Source organism: Delphinapterus leucas, chromosome 7, assembly GCF_059928025.1.
Source record: "Delphinapterus leucas isolate spDelLeu-1000000601 "Yukka" chromosome 7, BTC_Dleu_Yukka2, whole genome shotgun sequence".
Taxonomy (NCBI): Eukaryota; Metazoa; Chordata; class Mammalia; order Artiodactyla; family Monodontidae; genus Delphinapterus; species Delphinapterus leucas.
Window position 1 is genome coordinate 79,513,785 of NC_143135.1, and position 24,008 is coordinate 79,537,792.

The following is a 24,008-nucleotide window of genomic DNA, read 5'->3' on the forward strand; positions in this document are numbered from 1 at the left end:
TATATATAGGTCTTGTTTTTGTACCCATTCAGGTGTCTATGTGTTTTGGTTGGAGCACTTAATCCATTTACATTTAAGGTAGTTATCAATATATGTGTTCCTATTATCATTTTATTAATTGTTTTGGATTATTGTAGGTCTTTTCCTTCTCTTGTGTTTCCTGCCTAGAGAAGTTCCTTTAGGATTTGTTGTTAAACTGGTTTGATGGTGCTAAATGCTCTTAGCTTTTGCTTGTCTGTAAAGGTTTAATTTCTCCATCGAATCTGAATGATATCCTTTCTGGGTAGAGTAATCTTGGTTGTAGGTTTTTCTCTCATCACTTTAAGTATGTCCTCCCACTCCCTTCTGGTTTGCAGAGTTTCTGCTGAAAGATCAGCTGTTAACCTTATGGGGATTCCCTTGTATGTTATTTGTTGCTTTTCCCTTGCTGCTTTTAATATTTTTTATTTGTATTTCATTTTTAATAGTTTGATTAATATGTGTCGTGGAGTATTTTTCCTTGGATTTATCCTGTATGGGACTCTCTGTGCTTCCTGGACTTGATTGACTATTTCCTTTCCCATATTAGGGAAGTTTTCAACTATAATCTCTTCAAATATTTTCTCAGTCCCTCTCTTTTTCTCTTCTTCTTCTGGGACCCCTATAATTCGAATGCTGGTGCATTTAATGTTGTCCCAGAGGTCTATGAGACTGTCTTCAATTCTTTTCATTCTTTTTTCTTTATTCTGCTATGCAACAGTTATTTCCACTGTTTTAACTTTCAGGTCACTTATTTGTTCTTCTGCCTCAGTTATTCTGCTATTGATTCCTTCTAGAGAATTTTTAATTTCATTTTTGTGTTGTTCATCATTGTTTGTTTGCTCTTTAGTTCTTCTAGGTCCTTGTTAAACGTTTCTTGTATTTTCTCCATTCTATTTCCAGGATTTTGGATCATCTTTACTATCATTACTCTGAACTCTTTTTCAGGTAGACTGACTATTTCCTCTTCATTTGTTTGGTCTGGTGGGTTTTTACATTGCTCCTTCATCTGTTGTGTATTTCTCTGTCGTCTCATTTTCTTAACTTACTGTGTTTGGGGTCTCCTTTTCGCAGGCTGCAGGTTCGTAGTTCCTGTTGTTTTTGGTGTCTGCCTCCAGTGGGTAAGGTTGGTTCAGTGGGTTGTGTAGGTTTCCTGGGGGAGGGGACTGGTGCCTGTGTTCTGGTGGATGAGGCTGGATCTTGTCTTTCTGGTGGGCAGGACCATGTCTGTTGGTGTGTTTTGGGTTGTCTGTAACCTTATTATGATTTTAGGCTGCCTCTCTGGTAACGCGTGGGGTTGTGTTCCTCTCTTGCTAGTTGTTTGGCATAGGGTGCTGTAGCTTGCTGGTCATTTAGTGGAGCTGGGCCTTTGCGTTGAGATGGAGATCTCTGAGAGAGCTTTTGCTGTTTGATATTACGGGTGGGGCCGGGAAGTCTCTGGTGGACCCATGTCCTGAACTCAGCTCTCCCACCTCAGATGCTCAGGCTTGACACCTGGCTGGAACAGCAAGACTCTGTCAGCCACATGGCTCAGAAGAAAAGGGAGAAAAAAAAGAAAGAAAGAAAAAAATTAAATTGAAAAGTAAAAAATATTATTAAAAATAAAAAAATAAAAAAATAATAAAAAAAGAGAGAGCAACCAATCCAAAAAACAAATCCACCAATGATAACAAGCAGTAAAATGTATACTAAAAAAAAAAAAAAAAAAAGCCACCACACAGAACCCTAAGACAAATGATAGAAGCAAAGCTATACAGACAAAATTACACAAAGAAGCATATCCATACACAGTCACAAAAGGAGAAAAAGGAAAAATATTTATATATGTATAAAAAGGAAGAATTCAACCAAATCAGTAAGTAAATCTGCCAGTGATAATAAGCTCTAAATACTAAAGTAAGATAAACATAAAACCAGAAACAAATTATATGCAGAAAGCAAACCCCAAGTCTGCAGTTACTCCCAAAGTCCACTGCCTCAGTTTTGGGATGTTTCATTGTATATTCAGATTTTCCAAAGATGCAGGGTACGTCAAGTTGACTGTGGAGTTTTAATCCGCTGCTTCTGAGGCTTCATGGAGAGATTTCCCTTTTTCTTCTTTGTTCGCCCAGCTCCTGGGGTTCAGCTTTGGATTTGGCCCTGCCTCTGCTTGTAGGTCGCCTGAGGGCATCTGTTCCCTGCCCAGACGGGACAGGATTAAAGCAGCAGCGTATTAGGGGTCTCTGGCTTACTCAAGCCAGGGGGAGGGAGGGGTACGGAATGCGGGTTGAACCTACAGCGGCAGAGGTCAGCATTTTGTTGCAACAGCCTGAGGCATGCCATATGTTCTCCTGGGGAAGTTGTTCCTGGATCACAGGACCCTGGCAGTGGTGGGCTGCACAGGCTGCCGGGAGGGGAGGTGTGGATAGTGACCTGTGCTTGCACACAGGCTTCTTGGTGGCAGTAGCAGCAGCCTTAGTGTCTCATGCCCATCTCTGGTGTCTGCGCTGATAGCCACGGCTTGCGCCTGTCTCTGGAGCTCATTTACATGGTGCTCTGAATCCCGTCTCCTTGCACACTACGAAACAATGGTGTCTTGCCTCTTACGCAGTTCCAGACATTTTACCGGACTCCCTCCCGTCTAGCTGAGGCGCACTAGCCCCCTGCCGGCTGTGTTCACACAGCCAACCCAAGTTCCCTCCCTGGGATCTGACCTCTGAAACCCGAGTCTCCACTCCCAGCCCCCACCTGTCCCTGTGGGTGAGCAGACAAGCCTCTCAGACTGGTGAGTGCTGGTCGGCACCGATCCTCTGTGCGGGAATCTCTCCACTTTGCCCTCCGCACCCTGTTGCTGCACTCTTCTCCATGAACCTGAAGCTTCCCCCCCCCCCCACCCCCTGTCTCCACCAGTGAAGGGGCTTCCTAGTGCGTGGAAATTTTTCCGACTTCACAGCTCCCTCCCACTGGTGCAGGTCCCGTCCCTATTCTTTTGTCTCTGTTTTTTCTTTTTTCTTTTGCCCTACCCAGGTACATGGGGAGCTTTTTGCCTTTTAGAAAGTCTGAGGTCTTCTACCAGCGTTCGGTAGGTGTTCTGTAGGAGTTGTTCCACATGTAGATGTATTTCTGATGTATTTGTGGGGAGGAAGGTGATCTCCACGTCTTACTCCCCCGCCATCTTGAAGCTCTGCTGTGAATTAATCTTTAAGCAAAATATCTTTATATGAATGGATTTTAGACAAAGCATCCTATTCCTCTTTTAGTTAGGAAAAGGTAGTGGTAAAAATGAGTTGTGGAAAATTTAGTACTGTTTAGAGCCTTTTTTGGACTTACCTTTACCAAGACAGTCCTCTTAGGATTTGACACTGTCAGGTATTTATTTGTGTTTGAGATTCTCTCTTATTTCAACTTTGTTAAAGTGTTGTCTCTTGTTTTTGTTCATTTGTTTTGATTTTGTTTTTGTTTTAAGCAGTTAGATTCCTGCCTTTGCTGGATCCTCCTCATCTGCTTATCCAATAATGTCAATTGCCCCCTCAGTATTCTCTTCCTCAGCTCCTTTCTCTGCAGATATTCTAGGAATTCTCATCCAGTCTTAAGAATATCACCCAAATGATGATGCTGACCAGAGCTATGTTTCTAATCTGCTGACTTTTAAATTCATATTTGTAACTACACCTTAGATATTGGCATTCAGCTGTCTCCGGAACTCAAATACATGTCTAAATTAACTTATTTTCTTTTCTCATATGAAATCTCTTTTATTTCCTATGTCTCATAAGGCATCTTTCTTATAGGCATCAAAACTAAAAATATGTGGATTATCTTAGACTCCTTCTATTAATTTGTATCCCTTTGCAAATATCCCTCATATTTGTCTTCCGTCCTTAATTCTCTTCTTTTTCTTTTTTCACCTGAATTCTCCTGCCTTGTCTTTCTCCTATCTGACCCTTTAATTAGTTGATTCTTATTTGTCAGCTGAATTATCTTTCTAAAACCCAGTCTCATTACATGACTCACTGCTCTGTTTAAACACTTTCAGTGGCTCATTATTACCGCAGGTTAAAACTGAAGCAACTTTGCATGGCATGGGAAGACTTTCAAATCTTCCTCCTTCCAGTCAATTCTGTGTTTCTCTTTTCATTATTCCTATTTTGGTACTCTTTCTGCTCAGGCTTATGCATTAGCCACACTATGCTTCTAATTAAAGAGTCTCCGTGCTTAATTTTTGTTTTTTACCTTTGCTCATACTCTGTGTATCTAAATCATGTTTTTCAAAGTGATGCTAATTCACAGTGTTTATTAGAATTATTAGGAAATTTCAATGACAAAATATATTCTTCTTTACAGATATGTTGGGATTTTATACATTGTTTTAATATCACAGCAAGGTCTGAGGTCTTGCTGGTATTTTTACATTTCGACAATTTTGTTCAGACATGTTATTACTTTAAACCAATAAATGATTTTTTCTATAGTCAGAACTTCAATTTGTGAAGCTATCAATATTTTTTTTCTATCTTAGAACATATCCATATGTTGCTCTCTCTCTCCTTTTTTTTCCAGGTTACAGAGATAACAGAGGAATTAGCTACTCTTCCTAAAAGAGCTCAGCTAGCTGCTGCATTTATTACATATCTTTCTGCTGCTCCTGAGGGTCTGAGAAAAACCTGTTTGGTAGAATGGACCAAGTCAGCTGGTCTTGAAAGTTTGTATTTAGTTATTCATAAATTTGAAATTTCAGTATACTAAAAAGCACATCTTTTGATTTTTGTCATTTTACTTTTTTTTAAATGGGGAAAATTTTCTGTAAGTTAAAGGATACCATAGCCACTTTAGATTTGCTAAATTCTACAGATGTTCTGAGAATTGCTTTATTATAATGACTCTTCTACCCATAAAATCCCTTTTTGAAACTGACACCACTGAATTATTTTGATGTTGTATGAATGCAGTTAAACATTTTATTTATTTTTACACTAATTTCATATGGTAAGATGAGATGTAGGAATTCCAAAATTCTTTGTGAATTTTGTGGTTTTCGCAAATTATTATAGTTGTGAAACATTCATTTGATAGAAGAAATATAATTTGAGTTTCATTCCTTTGCACTTTTTAAAACATTTTTTCTCTTTAGTTTCTGATTCTAAATGCAGAAGAATGGATTGCGTATTAAGAATGATCATGGGACTTTTGTTTGAGTATATTATAAATAGTTTTATTCCCTTTCTTTTATCAAGCATAAGATTATTGTAGTAAAGTATTATCGATATCTTAATTTTTCAGAATTTGATCTGAGGAGGTTTCTTTGTACTGAAAGTGAACAGTTAATTTGGAAAAGTGAAGGCCTACCATCAGATGACCTTTCCATAGAAAATGCTCTTGTTATCTTGCAGGTAATTAATCTACTTTAATCTTCTCATTAGAAATGTTTTTTTCTGAAGCTTGCTCCATGAACTACCTTCTTCAAATCCTTAGGCTTTCACAGTTAGTCTTAGTTAAGTAAAAGTAAAAAATATTTTGCTAATAAAAATCCATTTGTGATTCAGGTAGCATCTCTAAAATTTTCAGTGTAATTTATTTTTTACCTTAATACAAAAGTATAAATAAAAATGGTATCATTTTGATGGCAAAATATTTTAAATTGAACTTCCTGATAATAATAGAAATGTTTTAGGGATACTTGATTCATTTGGTTATATAGTTCTTTCATCTAGAGTATATTTTAAAAATAAAAACTTTATACTTTTATTTCATTTTGTTTTACAAAGTTATGGAAAGTGAAGATGGATAAGTTTTGGGTTATAAGTTAAAGATAACCATGTGCATATTTTGGAAAATTGTTCTTTTACATAGTATATGTTTCCAAAAAGTAATTATTTAAAGTTGAAGCAATTATACCTTAATTAGCAGTGAGTGTGAAAACCAAATTCAAAATCTTGTGTACAAGCAAATCATTTCTTTGTATGAAGTTTGATTTTTTTTACCATTACTTTAGTTTACCTTTCTGATACAGGATTTGGAAGATAACATTTCTCCCTTGAAAATATGTTTTGTTTTTTCTGTTCTTTTTATCTCAACAGTTTATACTCTATATTACCAGTGTTTTCTTTCCTCTCTACAACCCTTCTCTCTGTCCACACACCATTTCTTTATCCCATAACTCCACATCTCAAAGAAGATATAAACATTAAATGCTTCTCCTTAGGCAGTGTAAGCTATATTATTATATGATTCATATTGTGAGTATGAATTGTGGTCCCTGTTCATTCCTGGATAATTTATTCTGTTTGATTTGACCTGTTAATCAGCTGACTGTGCTTTGACTCTATACGTTGGTGTCTTACTAGCATAGAAGCCGTTGAACAAAGATTACACAATTTTGCCTTCTTTTAATTTGATTTGGCTTAAACTTTAATTTATTTTTTAAACATTTTTATCATTATTTTTCACACTAGAATTACAAATCTGGAACTCTAAATGTGTATGTAAATAAATTCATTACAACCTAGTACTTTTTATCATATTTGTTATTCCTTTCCCAAGGTTTCATAGTCACTCCTTTTTTCAGTACTCCAAGAAAGCAATTGTTTGCAGATTAAAAAAAAAAATACTAGTTTAAGAATTTTTCTTTTTTATTCCATAACAAATCAGAGGCTTTTAGAAAAAATATATCACAATAATTTTTATTTTTTACTGATAATAGTAATTGAAAATATTTACTTTTGTATTCTGAATTAAATTGTCTTTCATGATGAATTTGGGGGATATTGTCTTTGAAATTAATTTTAATGACAAGCTTAGTTTACTTTGTATTTAATATTGCCAAGTTTCTTACAGACACATATGCATTTATATGACAAAACAAAACCATTTGGACAAACTTGTTAGAGTAATTAGTCATTTTGTTGAAATGAATTTTCCATTATGGTTAACATTTTATCTTAATTCTAAGGTGGACTAGATTTAGAATAAACTGTTGTAGTTGCGTGTGTGGTTGGATACAACAAGTCTATAACATCTACTCATTAACATTACCATGTGATATGAAGTTAGATGTCTAAATATGTACAAACTGGGTTTCTGGGAGTCTTCCCTGAGAAAAAAATGACTAGGTGTGATGAATTAAATGTATTTTGGATTCAGAGATATAGCATGTCTCCTCATTAACTACAATAAAGCTTTTCAGAGATTCAGTGTGGGATTTCCCAGATTCAAGGGCTATAGTCGCTCAATCCCTTATTGGTGCTAAGGATAACCTTTTATGTCCAAAATTATTCCTTGTCTTACAACAAAAGGTGCTTGGAATTCTCATATTTGGTTTAAGCTAACTGTTGAAGCACATGTGTTATCTGGGTGAGGAAATAGTCAAATAATTATCTGCCACAGAAAGCTCATATGACCTATGTCCTTGAGGAGCAGGGGAAAATCTTGGCCATGATGCCCTGGATTGCTTGGACTATGATTTACACCTGTTCTCCTGATGTGATTATTAATAATTTTTTCTTTACTCTCAAACGTGTCCTTGTTTGGAAGATAATTGTATGATCTTTGTAATATTGTGGAACTCAGGGGATAAATGGAGAGTATGAGACACTATGGAGAGGTGTGAGTGAAAGCATCCAGAAAGAAGATGGAAAAATATGATTAATTTAAATTTCACAGTGTTGTAAATTTTTCTTGGTTTAAATTTCACAGTATTATAAATTTTTCCTGTGAAGATGTACTAGGTATTTTTTTTTATTGTTTATGGACAGTTCAGTGTCAAATTAGTTTTCTTTATACCATTCAATTTCTGAGATTTTTTTTTTCCCTTCCTGCCATTTAGTGTATGCTGAGGAAATGCAAACTAATTTGCTATTAGTCTAAAGAATATAAAATTGTAAAGGTAAATTGCATAGGGAAAACATTTTTTCATTAAATCCCAAATGCATAACAATAATCAACACTTACATGTACTTACTATGTTTTTCATATATTATTATTTAAGAATTAATACAAGTAAAGCACTTAAACTCTTAACTCATTTAATTTTCAAATCAACCCTATTTAGTAGGTACATGTATTATCCCTTTTTGTAGATAAGGAAGTTGAGATACAAAAGGATTAAGTTTCTTGTTCAGGGTCACAGAGCTGTCAAGAGGTAGAGCCAAGATTCAAACACTGCCATCTAGGCAGTCTATGCTTGTAAGGCTGCCTCTCAAAGATATGTGTGTTTCTGTATATGTTTTAACTTATTTATTTTATGTTATTCCTGTTAATATAATTCTCCTTATCAAAAGATGAGCTTTAGTTTTATTTACAAGATGTTTCTACTCTTATCCCACTTGTGGTTATTAAAAATAAAAATAAAATTATAGAGTTTTATAGATGTTTTAAAAATAGTCTTTTTCTTATTGGATGAAAGTCAAAAAGTGCAAACTTCCAGTTATAAGATAAATAAGCACTAGGGATGTTATGTACAACATGATAAATATAATTAACACTGCTATATGTTATATATGAAAGTTGCTTAGAGAGCAAATCCTAAGAATTCTCATGACAAGGAAAAAAAATTTTTTTTCTATTTCTCTAATTTTGTACCTGTATGAGATGATGGATGTTCCCTAAACTTACTGTGATAATCATTTCATGATGTATGTAAGTCAGATCATTATGCTATACACCTTAACTTACACAGTGTTGTGTGTCAGTTATATCAGTAAAAGTGGAAGAAAAAAAATCTCTTTCAAAAATGTCTACTACCTAATCATTTTTTTTTTGCCAATAGATATCATGTGTCTCTAGCCTTTGACCTCTGTTTTGAGCTCTGTAGTTCTAATTTCCTGTTAGATATTGTTACCTGGAGCTTTGTAGGTAGCTCAAGCTCTGTCTTTAATCATTTTTTAAAAAAACTTTTAGTCAAGAATCTTTTAGTGGCCAACTTTAGTACTTTTTTTTTTTTCTTAAAAAAAGCAACTTATGCTTTTAAATAACTGAGGTGTTCAAAAGATTGGGGCTAGCTTCAGGATTCGAATGGTGTTACCAGGACATCTCTCTCTCTCTCCATCTTAAGAGATGTATTTATTCTTGGATAGGTTCTTTCTACCCTGTGTTAAGGATAGACATTGGCGACTCCAGGTTTACCATTATCACAATTTATGTTCTCAGACTAAAGATATCTCTTCCCTTCCTTTCCAGTATTTGTTACTTCCCCAGAAAGATTCTGATTTGTTAGTTTGGGTCACCTGCTCATCCCTTGTGTGCAGTGCTAGATGATTGATAATCCCATGAGAAATGCATTGAGTGGGGCATGCATGCTAGGCAAAGGTAGCTATGTACTTTAATAATTGTTTCTCTTCCTCACCCACTCCTTATAACCTGCTTCTCTTTTATTTCCTAACACTGGAGATGTCACAGTCTTGGTCCAGTAATGCAAACTGCAAATCTGCAACTCATTCTTACTATGTCTCTTTACTTTTACATTCAGTTAGTTATTCAGCAAGTCTTGTCAAATCTACTTCTCAAATGTGTCATGAATTCATTCTCTTCTAACCACATCTACTGCCAGTGGCTTCACTTAGGCCTTCATCATGTTGTACCTGGATAAATACATTCTTATAGCAGTTGGTCCCCTGCCCCTGTATCAGTTCCTTTATTTTGGAGTGATCCTCCTAAAATGTTAATCTGATCATCACAGTTCCTTGATTAATATATTTCAGTGACTACCCATTACCTGCAGTATAAAAATTTCATTATCCTTAAACATGGCATAAAATGCTCTTCATGATCAGAAAGACCTCTGATTACTCCTGCCATTTTATATGCATCATCTTTGTCTATACTTTTTATTCCAACTATGCCAAACTACTGGTAGTTTTCCAAATACTCCCAGCTTTTCATTCTTCTCTCAATCAGGCTGTTGTTTTGGCCTAATTTGCTTTTTTTACTTCTTTGCCTGGCCAAGTCCTATTTTTTTTGACCTAGTTTGACTTGAATTGCTTCCTAGCAGCTTCTCCTAACTCTGCCTGTGATCCACCTATAGAATTCTGTGTCCTTTTTGATTGAAAAAATTTTTGTTTTTTTGCTTATTAGATGTGTGGCCAATGAAGGTAAGGGAATGTATCTTAACTAATTTTTGTATCCCTCGTGTTGTCTTATTATAATCATTATTCAACATATGGTAGATGAATGAATAGCATGAATGAATGAAAGCTCACTATTTTTAGATCTACTATAATTTGTTAAATGTAGAATTTTACCACATTTAATCATGGAACACAGACCTAAAATATACCTCAGAGGTCTTCTCTGAATCTCTGGAGAAGTATAAATAAGATGAACACAAACTTGTAAGTATTCTTTGAAATTCTTTTTTTTTTTTTTTTTTTTTTTTTTTTTTGCGGTACGCGGGCCTCTCACTGTTGTGGCCTCTCCCATTGCGGAGCACAGGCTCCGGACGCGCAGGCTCAGTGGCCATGGCTCATGGGCCTAGCCGCTCCGCGGCATGTGGGATCTTCACAGACCGGGGCACGAACCCGTGTCCCCTGCATCGGCAGGCGGACTCTCTCAAACACTGCGCCACCAGCGAAGCCCTTCTTTGAAATTCTTAAGCATATTTTCTATGGTAAAAACATGATTTTTTGAAACATTATCTTATTCTCTTTTTAACTGCATCAGATCATTGGTTTGAAATCATGGGTAAGAACTTTTTTAAAATTTAAAATAATTATTTTTGTGGTTAGGCAAAATCTAGTTTACTTGTGGAATGTTTGCTATTGAATGCTAGCATAAAATGAGATCTAAAACCTAGGTGTAATACTTTGGTAATACTTAAGAAGCTATTTACTAGCCATATAATTTTGCTATTTCTGGATGCCTCCAGAAATAGATGCTGGGGGAAGATCATACAGTGGGATAACGCTGTGGAGCTGTGGTGGGAGTGGCCCACTCTGGGTGCAGGTAAAAAGAGGCCACATTGTCTAGAGAGAGTTTTAAAACAATAATAAAGCTGTTTTAAAGTCAGTCAGCTCTTTATTATCACCATGTGCTGGAAATTTTAAACAGCATTTCTGATAAAATGCTGTTAATCCCCAGGGCATGTGATTCCCACCATCCCTCTCCCTCTTGGTATACCACTAAGATAACATCCATGTTCTTATTAGATCTACCCCAGTTCTAAGTCTTCACTTCACTGTGACTTTCATGTGTTATTTTATCCCTATAGCACACAACTGCATTACATTTTTCAAATAAATGTGAAAATTTAAGAAAAATAAGGTCAGCTGTTATTTAAATCTAATTTGCTAGGTAACAATGACTATTAGATAGTTTAAAATTTATCATATTTTTTAAATATATTTACATATATTTAAATTGATCAGATGTATAAATGTATAATTGGCTTCCTTTAATTTGCTAAGTGGCATTGTATGTATAGGGCACAATGCCAGGTTTCTAATTTTCTGTTTCAGAGTTTAATTAGTGCAAGGCGTTCTGTAATGAGTTTAGTTCCTAGTTTGTTAGATCTTAACCTATCATCTTATGTAATTTTCTCTTCTAGGATACTCCTTTTGTAATATTAACTAGGTACTACTTTAGAGAAATTAGTCTTAAAATATAAATAATTTTATTGCTAATTATTTCAGCGATACTTTTATGATTAGCTCATACTTCTCTTGTAAGGCCTCTATGGTTTATTCAACCAAAGAATATCTAAAGTTAGGGAATGACTTGGCTGTGTATTTTAAAACCAAAAAGAGAGGTACAAATGGCATCAACTTAGGACTAGAACTCCTGCTTACTGTTTTGTTAATATACATTTTCTGTATTATTGTGTAGTAAATAAGACTATATTCACTTTACTGTGGTTAAATTTAATTACCTAGTATTAATTACTGGTAAAATTGATTAATGTAACCTCTGGTGCCGCTAAAAACTGTACCCTTATTTCCTCATTGTAGTCGTATATTTGTGTTCTCTAAAGCCTGAGAGAAAAACTCACTCATTAATTGATTAATAATTTTTAGGAAATTATTTTCATTTAATGAAAGCTTATAATCTTTTTTTTTTTTTTAATTAGAGTCGAGTTTGCCCATTTCTGGTAGACCCTTCTTCCCAAGCTACAGAATGGTTAAAGACACATTTGAAAGACTCACGTCTGGAAGTTATTAACCAGCAGGTGTGTATTACTTATAATTTAGATACCAGCTAGTAATGGTATCTTGTGGTGAAAAGAACTATAATCAGAAAACATAGATTCAAAACTGAGTCTTATAACTTACCTGGTATGGGTCCTGGGAAGGAAATGTAGCTTTCTTAGCTTTAGTCTTCTAATTTGTAAAAAGGAATAATATTTGTTTGATTGCTTCTGTATGCAAGGTGTTGATCTAAGCCCTGGGAATTTATAAGTGAGTAGTTCCTGCCCTCATGGAGATGAAAATTAAGTAATTACTTACACTAAACAAATAAGCATTTACACTAAATTATGATTAAAGACAAGTATAGGATGCTATAGAAGTAAGTTACTTAGTTTGGAGAATCAGGAAAACCTCCTTGACTTTTTAATTTCCTGTTCCTGTAACTCATCAATGAGCATCTTTGTTGTGTACAAAGATTTGACAGTTGGTCAATGAAATGTAACCATCGTGTTTTGTGTAGTGACTTTTCACTGTCATGTTTATCTCACCAAAGAAATTATTTTTGGTCAGTTTTTTTTTTTTTATTGGGGAAGGCCTAGTGTATGATTAATTTTTGTAGATATGCTTCAGGTGCTTGAAAAATTAACTCTTTAAAATGTTCTTCACTTACAAAATGGGGATATCTAACTCACTTGTGTTTAAGAATAATTGTAATATATTTATATAATATATAAAATATTTAATGCCACTTACGGTTGTAGTAGGAGATCTTAATAATTATTATCCAAATATTTAAAATTTTTTTAACCACAGTTGGAGGCTTAGAGTGGAATTTAAAATGACTCTTTACCTAGCCAGAAAGCCTAAAAATTCTTGAATGGTTATAGAATTTTATCTAAAGGTTCTTTTTACAGTAATTAGAACTATCACATCAAGATAGTTTACTAGAATTCATCATCTTGTCTTTCTTCTTCCATTCAATGTGATATTGAATACAACCAAAGTAGTTGTTTTCTTTTTTTTTTTTTTTTTTTCTGTGGTATGCGGGCCTCTCACTGTTGTGGCCTCTCCTGTTGCGGAGCACAGGCTCCGGACGCACAGTCTCAGTGGCCATGGCTCACGGGCCCAGCCGCTCCGTGGCATGTGGGATCTTCCCGGACTGGGGCACGAACCCATGTCCCCTGCATCGGCAGGCGGACTCTCAACCACTGCGCCACCAGGGAAGCCCCCAAAGTAGTTTTTATTAATACTTGGATGAGTAACTTATTGCATGTAGAATTTGAAAATTTCTGCATCAATTTGAAATCATAGTAGAAAATTTTAAAAGGCTTTTTTATTGTTAATGTAAAAATCCTTTTTTGCTAATATGTCTATTTAAATTATTTATGAATTTATTTGATAATTTATTCTACTAAATTGATTCACCACCAAGTACTTATAACTGGAAAAGCAATCATGAATAATTTGTATTGTTAACATGCATATTAATTTTAAAATATTTGTGTTATTGCTGTTAATAGCTTCATTCATTATCTGTAAGGACTTTTGTAAATCTAAGGTAATAAAGGAATTCATATGTATTCTTATTTATTCTCTTAGGATAGTAACTTTATCACAGCTCTTGAGTTGGCAGTACGTTTTGGGAAAACCCTTATTATACAAGAAATGGATGGTGTAGAACCTGTTCTTTATCCATTATTGAGACGAGATCTGGTTGCTCAAGGTAAATGAATATTTGACAGTTTCCAGAGAGTAACTACTTTTTAAATACAAAATAATTAACTTCATTAACTAACTTTGACATTTTTGGTCTTTTCAGTGAATCTAAAGAGAGGAAAACTTTTTGGGGACTGTATTATAGTAATATCATCAGAATATAATAGTAACAGCAAGTAAAAAACTTAAAGTGCCTTTGTAAAAGAGGCACCATGTTAGGGTCTCCCACACCATTCCCAGGAACAATATTTTACCAGAAAGACTCAAGGGATTCAGCACTCATGGCTTAGATTTATTGCAGGGAAAGGATGCAAAGCAAAGTCAGTAAAGAGAAAAGGCACATAGGGTGAAGTCAGGAGTCAAGAACCTAGGTGCAAGCTTCCAAGAGTCTTCTTTCATTGGAGTCACACAGAATGTGCTAATTCCCCCAGGGCTGAGTTGTGACAACACGTATGAAAGTTGTCTACCAAGGAAGCTTATTAGAGACTTAGTGTCCAGAGTTTTTATTGGGGCTTATTATGTAACACACTCTGTCTAGCAGGTAGCAAAATTCCAGACTCCCCAAAGGAAGGCAGGTGTTCAGCGTAAACCGTATTGTTTGAACAAATAGCTTAAGCACAGTGAGCCACTCTTACCTATTCTGGGAATGGTGAGAACCTTAACAAAATCCAAATTCCCATACAATGGTTATGGGCCAACCTTGCAAGCAGGTTGCAAGGATACTGGTCTTAGGACTGTTATGTTACCTCTTTTCTGTGCAGGTACCTAACCCAGACTTTGATATTTGAAAAGTTATGTAAGAGCTTGTTGTGCAAAATGTCATAGACATGTACTTATATATAAGTACATACACTTACTTACACCACACACTTTGCTAGCACCACAAAGTTTAGAAAATTGGAGTTATTGGGGGCAAAGCAGAGAAATAGCAAAGAATGCACTATTTACTGATCACCTGTTATCCCACAAATAGGTATGCTTAGCTTAGCAGTGATTGATATGTTATGGAAAGAACCCTAGTAGTGGGACTGTTGCCTATGTAACCTGAACTTACTTCCTGGGGTTCAGTCTCTGGTCTCAGTCTGTTCTTTACTGGAGCTAATTCAGATCTGTTGAGCTACCTCTTGCTATGCTATCTTAAAGGGGGTGGAAATGAACCTTTAGGATCATCTGGATTTGACTCCCTTTAGTCTGTATGCTGACCCTTGAGCGCTCATTAAATATATCTCGATGAGCTCTTATTGGTATTAGGTTTTAGCCATATCTGCTGCATTTTCTGAGAATGGAGTTTGACAAGGTCCCCTAAAATTGGATCTGGTAAAAAATGATAATATTCTACATCATGATTTGTTCACACGGTGAACCACTATTCCAGATAGTTGTTCAGGGCTGTTTGGGTCAATTTGTTAATTTCTGTTCACTTCATTGAGAAAAAGAGCATTACCTCTGCCCCTACCTTACTTTTTCCACCTTCAATCCAGAGTCGCATGTGTTCACGTCACATCAGTTGAAGTCTGTTATCCCCTTTGAGTATACTTCAGATTGTCCTTTTCTGCAGTTTTGAGTTCCTCATGAATAGCCATTTGTCGTCATACATTTCCTGTGGGGACAGAGGATGGTTGTCCTAGAAAGACGTAAAACAAAGCCTGGGTCCAAGTTCATTTACGCCCCAGTGTTCTTAACCTAAGCAACATGAACTGCCTTTCTACATAGTGATGTCAAAACAGGCACAAGGAATAGGAATAGAATGTACTTCTCCTCCTCAAATTTATGCAGTTCAAAAATCCCCTCAAATATGTATTGATCAAAAAGAAGAGCAAGGTACAGTTCTTCATCAAAGTCTCATTGTTTTAAATTTTCTGTTTCCTGTGTTCCTAGTAGCTCAGCCAAGGCAGAAGTTAGATGTAGAAGTTTGCAACTATCAAATAGCTGAAGACTGCTTGACCAGCTATCTATGTAGAAGTTGCTGGAGGAGAGGCTAGTGTAGTTGGCAAATAGTTTAAGTTTTACTAGCAATAGATGTCAAAATTATTTTTATTAATCATTCTAATCCTTTACAGTTATTTCATTTGCATCTGGGGTTTGAGTATGGATTCGAGAGTTATAGTAGAGATGATAGCTAAACATTCTTGATTGGCTCTTTTAGACCAAATTCTTCAGTTTAGGCACGACTGCTTCATACAGGCATATGTATGTGCAACATGAAGATTAACCTTGTGATTAATTGCTGTATCTGTTTCTAGAGGGTGGTTCTCCATATAGGTATGTCTTTGGTAACCCAGTTGAATCTAGGCGGCTTAATGGCCTGAACACAGCTAGACCAATGGTTCTCTAATGGTAGTGATTTTGTCCCCCAGGGGACATTTGGCAATGACTGGAGACATTTTTGGTTGTAACAACTTGGTGCGTCTATTCCAAGGATATCTTTAAAATGTACAGGGCATCTCCTCATAACAAAGAATTTTCCAGTACAATTTGTCAGTAGTACTGAGGTTGAGAAACCCTAAGCTAGCTCACCAGTTCTGACCCATGAATCTCTGTACTGGTATATTTCAGTTATTTTCAGGGTGACATGCTTTATAGCCAAGAGCACTACTTGAAGCCAGTTCATTGTACAGAATATTCCATGCTATAGGTTGCCAAAAGTTTTACCTATGGATAGTGGATGGTTGTAGCATTCCATTGGATTGTCTTATCTGTGAGATTTTTTTGTAGACATCTGTAATTCTGTGCATCTGAAAGATATAGGGCTCAAAGACAAGGATTGGTTTACAACTGCTTGGATTACTTCCAGAGTTGGCACTTGCAGCTTTTACAGGAGCTGCCATTCAAACTTAGCCACATGTTTGTTGACCAGATAAATTATTAGGTTGTAGTAAAATCTTCAGGTGTGGAATATGCTGCTTCTAGTAAAGTGAAGAAGGTATTCAGTTGTTGATTTTCTTTCTTTGTATATAGTGGCTATAAAGCCAGCAGTTTATTCTTAATAGGCTGTGGGATATTTCCTTGAGCAATGTTGATTTGATTATTTTTGTGGCCGGGTTTTTTGTTTATCTTCATGTAAGTCCCATCATCTTTAGTTAGTTAAGCTTGAAAGGTTTACAATACAATGTGAGCAATTTTATCAGTGGAGACCATTACCAAGATGTTACCTATATGATGGAATGTTTGTACCCATATGGCAGTTCACATGGTACTTGGATTTCTCTAATTCAGATGATAATATATTTCTGAAGAGTTTGGACCTGTTAAGGTATACTGCATATAAGAGATGAACTGATTTTCATCTTCTTGCCAGGGGAATATAAAAAAGAAATCATTAATAATCATTAGCAGTGTTCAAGTATCTGCTGTGAGCAAAATATTTTTAATCATTGCTGTGTCAAGCATTGTGGAAGCAGTGGTGGCCACTTCTTGGTTTAAGTTTCATGGTCATAATAAACGTTCAAGCAACTTTTATTTTGAAATCCAGACAGATAAAATTGTGTAGCACTCTTGCCTCGTGTAAAAAGAATAACTTTCTTTTTCACTTCCTAGCATGATGCATTTCTTTCAACTATAAGTATTGGCCAGATTTGGGTACACTTTATAGGCAGATCTTGCCTGTATCTTTGGCTAATTGTTAAAGAAGTCATCAAGGCATCACAATAAACGTAGCCAATTAATATATCTGTACATACAGGTGCTCCAAATCTATTAGATATGTTAACCAAAAAAATCGAAACAAAATATACTCAATCCTGATCCAGGCTCAGAAACCAAAATAATAGCCATGTAAGTTGAGGCTTCCCCTGGAAAGACAATGTGAGACCAAATCTTGTACTTGTGCCTAATCATTCTGTTTCCACAGTTCTCTAAAGTACAGTACAGATTTTGTGCCCAGGAGAAAAATGTAGTCAAAATTAACTCTATCGTAGGTTAACTCCAATGTAAATTAAGACTTTATACAGTTAAGACTGTGTTGGACTTTTATAGTTCTACATGTAATATTTTCTAAGAGTAGTGTAAGGGACTTATGTCCAAGGGTCTTTTTATACAATAAAACATTTATTTTGAATATTTTTAAAAATGTTATATCAGAATAATGCATTGATGGGTTACACAATCAAATAGTATAGGATGGCAGGAGTGTTCTTTCCCTCCCCTCTTCATGACTAGTCTTACAAGAGAAAATCAGTTACTTCTTAATTTTCACTTTTTACTGAGATACACTTACAATTGTATAGCTTAATGATTTTTACAAATGGAATACACTTCTGTAAGCACCCAGATCAAGATACAGAACTTTTTCAGCATTCCAAACTCCCTTGTTTACCACTGTCCCCCACAAGGATAACCACATTCCTGCCTTATAGCAGACAAGTTTTACTTGTATTTGTACATTGCACAAATGAGAAAGAAAAAAGCAGCACCTGACTACTATGGGCTGGAAGCTGGCCAGGCTCTACAGCTTGACCATGGTGCTCTCCTGTTGAACATAAACCATTTCACAGAACACCATCAACAGGCAGGTCACTCTGTGACCATAAGCATGTCAGCGCACGAAAACGAGGACACTTCCATGCCACAAAAATAGCTAAACATCCTCTTCTCCCTGCTATTATGAGTGACTTCTGCTTTTTTACCCATATAGCTTAGTCTGACACCATTTCTGACACCTCCTAGATATCAACAAAATTATTGATACAAATCAGAATTGTCTGGTCTTTCTGATAGCATCCATTCCCCAGCAAAACCGCACTTTCTTTGAACCATTCTAAAATCACCCAGTGTTAAGTCCATCTTCTATAAAAAGCATCTCTGAATACCTTTTTACTGAGACAAGGTGCAGTTTCCCATGGTGATCTATCTTTCATTGTAAGTTGCCGGTATACCCGAGCTGAGACCCTTTAAACTGAGTTTATGTTTTAACTAATTAGTTAACTGAATAATTTTTAATTGAAGTATAGTTGATTTACAAAACTATATTAGTTTCAGGTGTACACATAGTGATTAAATGTTTTTATGGATTATACTTCGCTTAAATTTATTAAAAAACAGTGGCTGTATTTCCCTGTGCTGTACAGCAGCGGTCCCCAACCTTTTTGGCACCAGGGGCTGGTTTCATGGAAGACAGTTTTTCCACGGATAGGGTGTAGAGGATGGTTCAGGTGGTACCAGTCCGCGGCCCAGGGGTTGGGGACCCCTGTTGTACAGTATATCCTTGTTGCTTATTTATTTTATACATAGTAGTTTGTATCTCTTAATACCATACCCCTGTCTTCCCCTTCTCCCCTTCTCTCTCCCCACTGGTAAGCACTAGTTTGATTTCTGTTAGTCTGTTTGTTTTGTTATATACTTTGACTTCTTTTATTTTTTAGATTCCACATATAAGTGTCAATATAGAGTATTTGTCTTTCTCTGACTTATTTCACTAAGCATAATGCCCTCTAGGTTCATCCGTGTTACTGAAAATTGCAGAATTTCTTTCTTTTTATGGCTGAGTAATATTTCATTGTGTGTATATGTGTGTGTGTATATATTTTCAATATATATTAATATATATATGGTATATACATATATACCACATCTGTTTTATCCATTCATCTACTAATGGGCACTTAGGTTGCTTCTGTATCTTGGCTATTGTAAATAATGCTGCTATGAACATTGGAGTACATATACTTCTCAAATTAGTGTTTTTGTTTACCTTGGGAGTTTACCCAGCAGTAAAATTGCTGGATCATATGGTAGTTCTATATTTAGTTTTTGGAGTAGCCTCCATACTGTTTTCCACAGTGACTGTACCAATTTACATTCCCGCCAACAGTGTACTAGGGTTCCCTTTTCTCTACATCCTCGCCACCATTTGTTATTTGTGGTCTTTTAAATGATATCCATTCTGCCAGATGTGAGGTGATAGTTCATTGTGGTTTTGATTGTATATCTCTGACGATAGCAGCGTTTAGCATTTTTTCATGTGCCTGTGGCCATCTGCATCTCTTCTTTGGAAAATGTCTGTTCAGGTCTCCTGCCCAATTTTTAATCGGGTTGTTTGCTTTTTGATGTTGAGTTATATGAGCTGTTTATATATTTTGGATATTAATCCCTTATTGAGCATATCATTTGCAAATATTTTCTCCTGTTCAGTAGGTTGTCTTTTTGTTTTGTCAATGGTTTCCTTTGCTGTGTAAAAGCTTTTAGGTTTGATTAGGTCTCATTTGTTTATTTTTGCTTTTTATCCTTTTGCCTGTGGAGGCAGATCCAAAAAATATTGCTATGACTTATCTAAAAGAGTATTCTGCTTTCTCTTTTAGGAGTTTTATTTTTTCAGATCTTACATTTAATCTGTTTTGAATTTATTTTATATATGGTGTGATAAAATGTCCTAATTTTATTCTTTTACATGTAGCTGTCCAGTTTTTCCAGCATCGCTTATTGAAGAGACTGTTTTTCCTCCATTGTATATTCTTGACACATTTGTTGTAGATTAATTGACCATAAGTGCATGGGTTTCTTTCTAGGCTCTCTATTTTGTTCCATTGAACTGTGTGGCTGATTTTCTGCCAGTATCATGCTACTTTGATTACTTTCTAGTATATTCTGAAGACTGAGAGCATAATACCTCCAGCTTTGTTCTTTTTTCTCAAGATTACTTTAGAAATTTGGGGTCTTTTGTTGTTCCATATAAATTTTAGGATTATTTGTTCTAGTTGTGTGAAAAATGTCATGGGTATTTTTTTTTTTAAATTTATTTATTTTTGGCTGTGTTGGGTCTTTGTTTCTGTGCGAGGGCTTTCTCTAGTTGCGGCAAGCGGGGGCCACTCTTCATCGCGGTGCGCGGGCCTCTCACTATCGCGTCCTCTCTTGTTGCGGAGCACAGGCTCCAGACGCGCAGGCTCAGTAGTTGTGGCTCACGGGCCTAGTTGCTCCGTGGCATGTGGGATCTTCCCGGACCAGGGCTTGAACCCGTGTCCCCTGCATTGGCAGGCAGATTCTCAACCACTGCACCACCAGGGAAGCCCTGCCATGGGTATTTTGATAGAGATTGCATTGAATCTTTAGATTGCTTTGGCTGCTATGGATATTTTAACAATATGAATTCTTCCAATTGAAGACATTGGAATATCATTCCATTTCTTTGTATCAGCTGCAGTTTCCTTCTTAAATGTTTTATAGTTTTCAGAGTAGGATTTTCACGTCCTTGGTTAAGTTTATTCCTCAGTGTTTTATTCTTTTTGATGTGATTTTAAACAGGATTGTTTTCTTGCTTTCTCTTTCTCATAGTTCATTGTTAGTGTATAGAAAAGCAACAGATTTCTGTATGTTAATCTTGTGTCCTTCAACTTTACTGAATTCATTTATTAGTTCTAACAGTTTTTTGGTGGAGACTTCAGGGTTTTGTTTATATAGTTTTATGTCATCTGCAGATAGTAGCAGTTTTACTTTTCCCTTCCAGTTTGGATACTCTTTATTTCTTTTTCTTGTCTGAATACTGTATCTGGGACTTCCAATACTATGTTGAATAGAATTGGTGAGATGGGCATCCTTCTCTTATTGCTGATTTGAGAGGAAAGGCTTTCTTTTCACCTTTTCACCATTGAGTATGATGTTAGCCATGGATTTGTCATAAATGGCCTTTATTATGTTTAGATATGCTCCCTGTAAACCCACTTTGATGAGAGTTTTTATCACGAATGGATGTTGAATTTTGTCAAGTGCTTTTTTTGTGTTTATTGAGATGATCATGTTATTTTTATTCTTTCTTTTGTTAATGTGATGTATCATTGATTGATTTGCGAGTATTGACCCTTGCATCCCTGGAATAAATCCCACTTGATTATGGTGTATGATCCTTTTTATTTATTGTTGAGTTTGGTTTGCTAATATTTTGTTGAGGATTTTTTCATCTATATTCATCAGAGATATTAGCCCTTAATTTTCTTTTGTTGTAGTGTCTTTGTCTGGTTTTGTTATCCAGGTAATGGTGGCCTCATAGAATGAATTTGGGAGTGTTCTATCCTTTTCACTTTTTTGGAATACTTTGAGAAGGATAGGCATTAACTCTTCTTTATGTGTTTGGTAGAATTCCCTTGTGAAGCCGGCGGGTCCTGGATTTGCTGGGAGGTTTTTTGTTACAAATTCAATTTCACTGTTAGTAATTGGTATGTTCAGATGGTCCCTTTCTTCCTTGTCAGGTTATATGTTTCTAGAAATGTGTCCATTTCTTCTGGGTTGTCTATTTTGTTGGCATATAACTGTTCATAGTATTCTCTTATTATTTTTTATATTTCTGTGATAATGGCTGTAATTTCTCCTCTTGCATTTCTTCTTTTGTTTATTTGCATTTTCTCTCTTTTGATGAGCCTGGCTAAAGGTTTATTTATTTTGCTTGTCTTTTCAAAAACAAGTTCTTGCTTTCATTGACCTTTTCTATTTTTTTTGTCTCTAATTTTATTTCTTTAATTTTATTTCCTTTCTAATATTTATTATTTCTTTCATTCTGCTGACTTTGGACTTTATTTGTTCTTCATTTCCTAATTCCTTTAGATGATAGGTTAGGTTGTTTATTTGAGATTTTTCTTATTTCTTGAGGTGGGCTTGCATTGCTGTAAACTTCTCTCTTAGAACTGCTTTTGCTGCATCCCATAGATTTTGGAAAGTTGTGTTTCTGTTATCTTTTGTCTCAATGTATTTCCTGTTTTCCTCTTTAATTTCTTCACTGGCCCATTGGTTTTTCAGTAGCATGTTGTTTATTCCTCACATATTTGTGCTTTTCCCAGTTTTCTTCCTGTAACTGATTTCTAGTTTCATACTGTTGGGGTCAGAAAAAATGCCTGATAATAATTTCTGTCTTCTTAAATTTGTTGAGACTTGTTTTGTGTCTTAGCACATTGTCAATCCTGGAGAACATTTCATGTGCAGTTAAAAAGAATGTGTATTCTGCTCTTTTGGGGTAGAATGTCCTGTAGATATCTATTAAGTCCAACTGGCCTGTGGTGTCATTTAAGACCCTGTTTCCTTATTGATTTTCTCTCTGGATGATCTGTCCACTAATTTAAGTGGTATGTTAAAGGCTCCTCCTATTCTATTATTGTCAATTTCTCCCTTTATGTTTCTTAGTATTTGCTTTATATATTTAGGTGTTCCTGTATTAGGTGCATACATGTTAACAAGTGTAACATCCTGTACTTGTGTTGATCCTTTTATTATTACATGATGCTCTTCTTTGTCTTTTGTCATAGACTTTGTTTTAAAGTCTACTTTGTCTGATATGAGTATTGTTACCTCTACTTCCTTGTTATTTCCATTTCTGTGAAATCTCTTTTCCATCCCTTCACTTTCAGTTAGTGTGTCTTTAGCTCTGAAGTCAGTCTCTTGTAAGCAGCACATAGATGGGTCTTTTTAATTTATTAATTTATTTATTTTCTGGGTTTTTTTTTTTTGACATCTTTTTTGGAGTATAATTGCTTTGCCATGGTGTGTTAGTTTCTGCTTTATAACAGAGTGAATCAGTTATACATATACATATGTCCCCATATCTCTTCCCTCTTGCGTCTCCCTCCCTCCCACCCTCCCTATCCCACCCCTCTCGGTGGTCACAAAGCACTGAGCTGATCTCCCTGTGCTATGCGGCTGCTTCCCACTAGCTATCTGTCTTACGTTTGGTAGTGTATATATGTCCATGCTGCTCTCTCTCTTTGTCCCAGCTTACCCTTCCCCCTCCCCGTATCCTCAAGTCCATTCTCTAGTAGGTCTGCATCTTTATTCCTGTCTTGCCCCTAGGTTCTTCTGACCATTTTTTTTTTTTTTTTAGATTCCATATATATGTGTTAGCATAAGGTATTTGTTTTTCTCTTTCTGACTTACTTCACTCTGTATGACAGACTCTAGGTCCATCCACCTCACTACAAATAACTCAGTTTCATTCCTTTTTATGGCTGAGTAATATTCCATTGTATATAAGCAGCACATAGATGGGTCTTTTTTAATCCAATAATCCACCCTATGTCTTTTGATTGGAATATTTATTACATTGACATTTAAAGTAATTATTGATAGATATGTCCTTATTGCCATTTTGTTACCTGTTTTCTGGTAGTTTTGAGTTCTTTATTGTTCTTTTTTTTCTTCGTTTAGATTCTTCCTTTGTGGTTTGATGATTTCCTTTCATGGTATGCTTGTGTTTCTTTCTCTCTAATT

The 24,008-nt window shown here is 35.6% G+C and overlaps 1 protein-coding gene across 1 annotated transcript in view; it reads left to right on the forward strand.

Annotated features, from left to right (window-relative positions):
* DYNC2H1 (dynein cytoplasmic 2 heavy chain 1) overlaps positions 1 to 24,008 on the forward strand; it is a 364,877-nt gene that overhangs the window by 142,013 nt on the left and 198,856 nt on the right. Inside the window, exons 62-65 of the mRNA XM_022560560.2 lie at positions 4,558 to 4,699; positions 5,278 to 5,387; positions 12,053 to 12,151; positions 13,710 to 13,833. Of these exons, the coding sequence (XP_022416268.1) occupies positions 4,558 to 4,699; positions 5,278 to 5,387; positions 12,053 to 12,151; positions 13,710 to 13,833 (475 nt within the window). The remainder of the gene's footprint in view (positions 1 to 4,557; positions 4,700 to 5,277; positions 5,388 to 12,052; positions 12,152 to 13,709; positions 13,834 to 24,008) is intronic.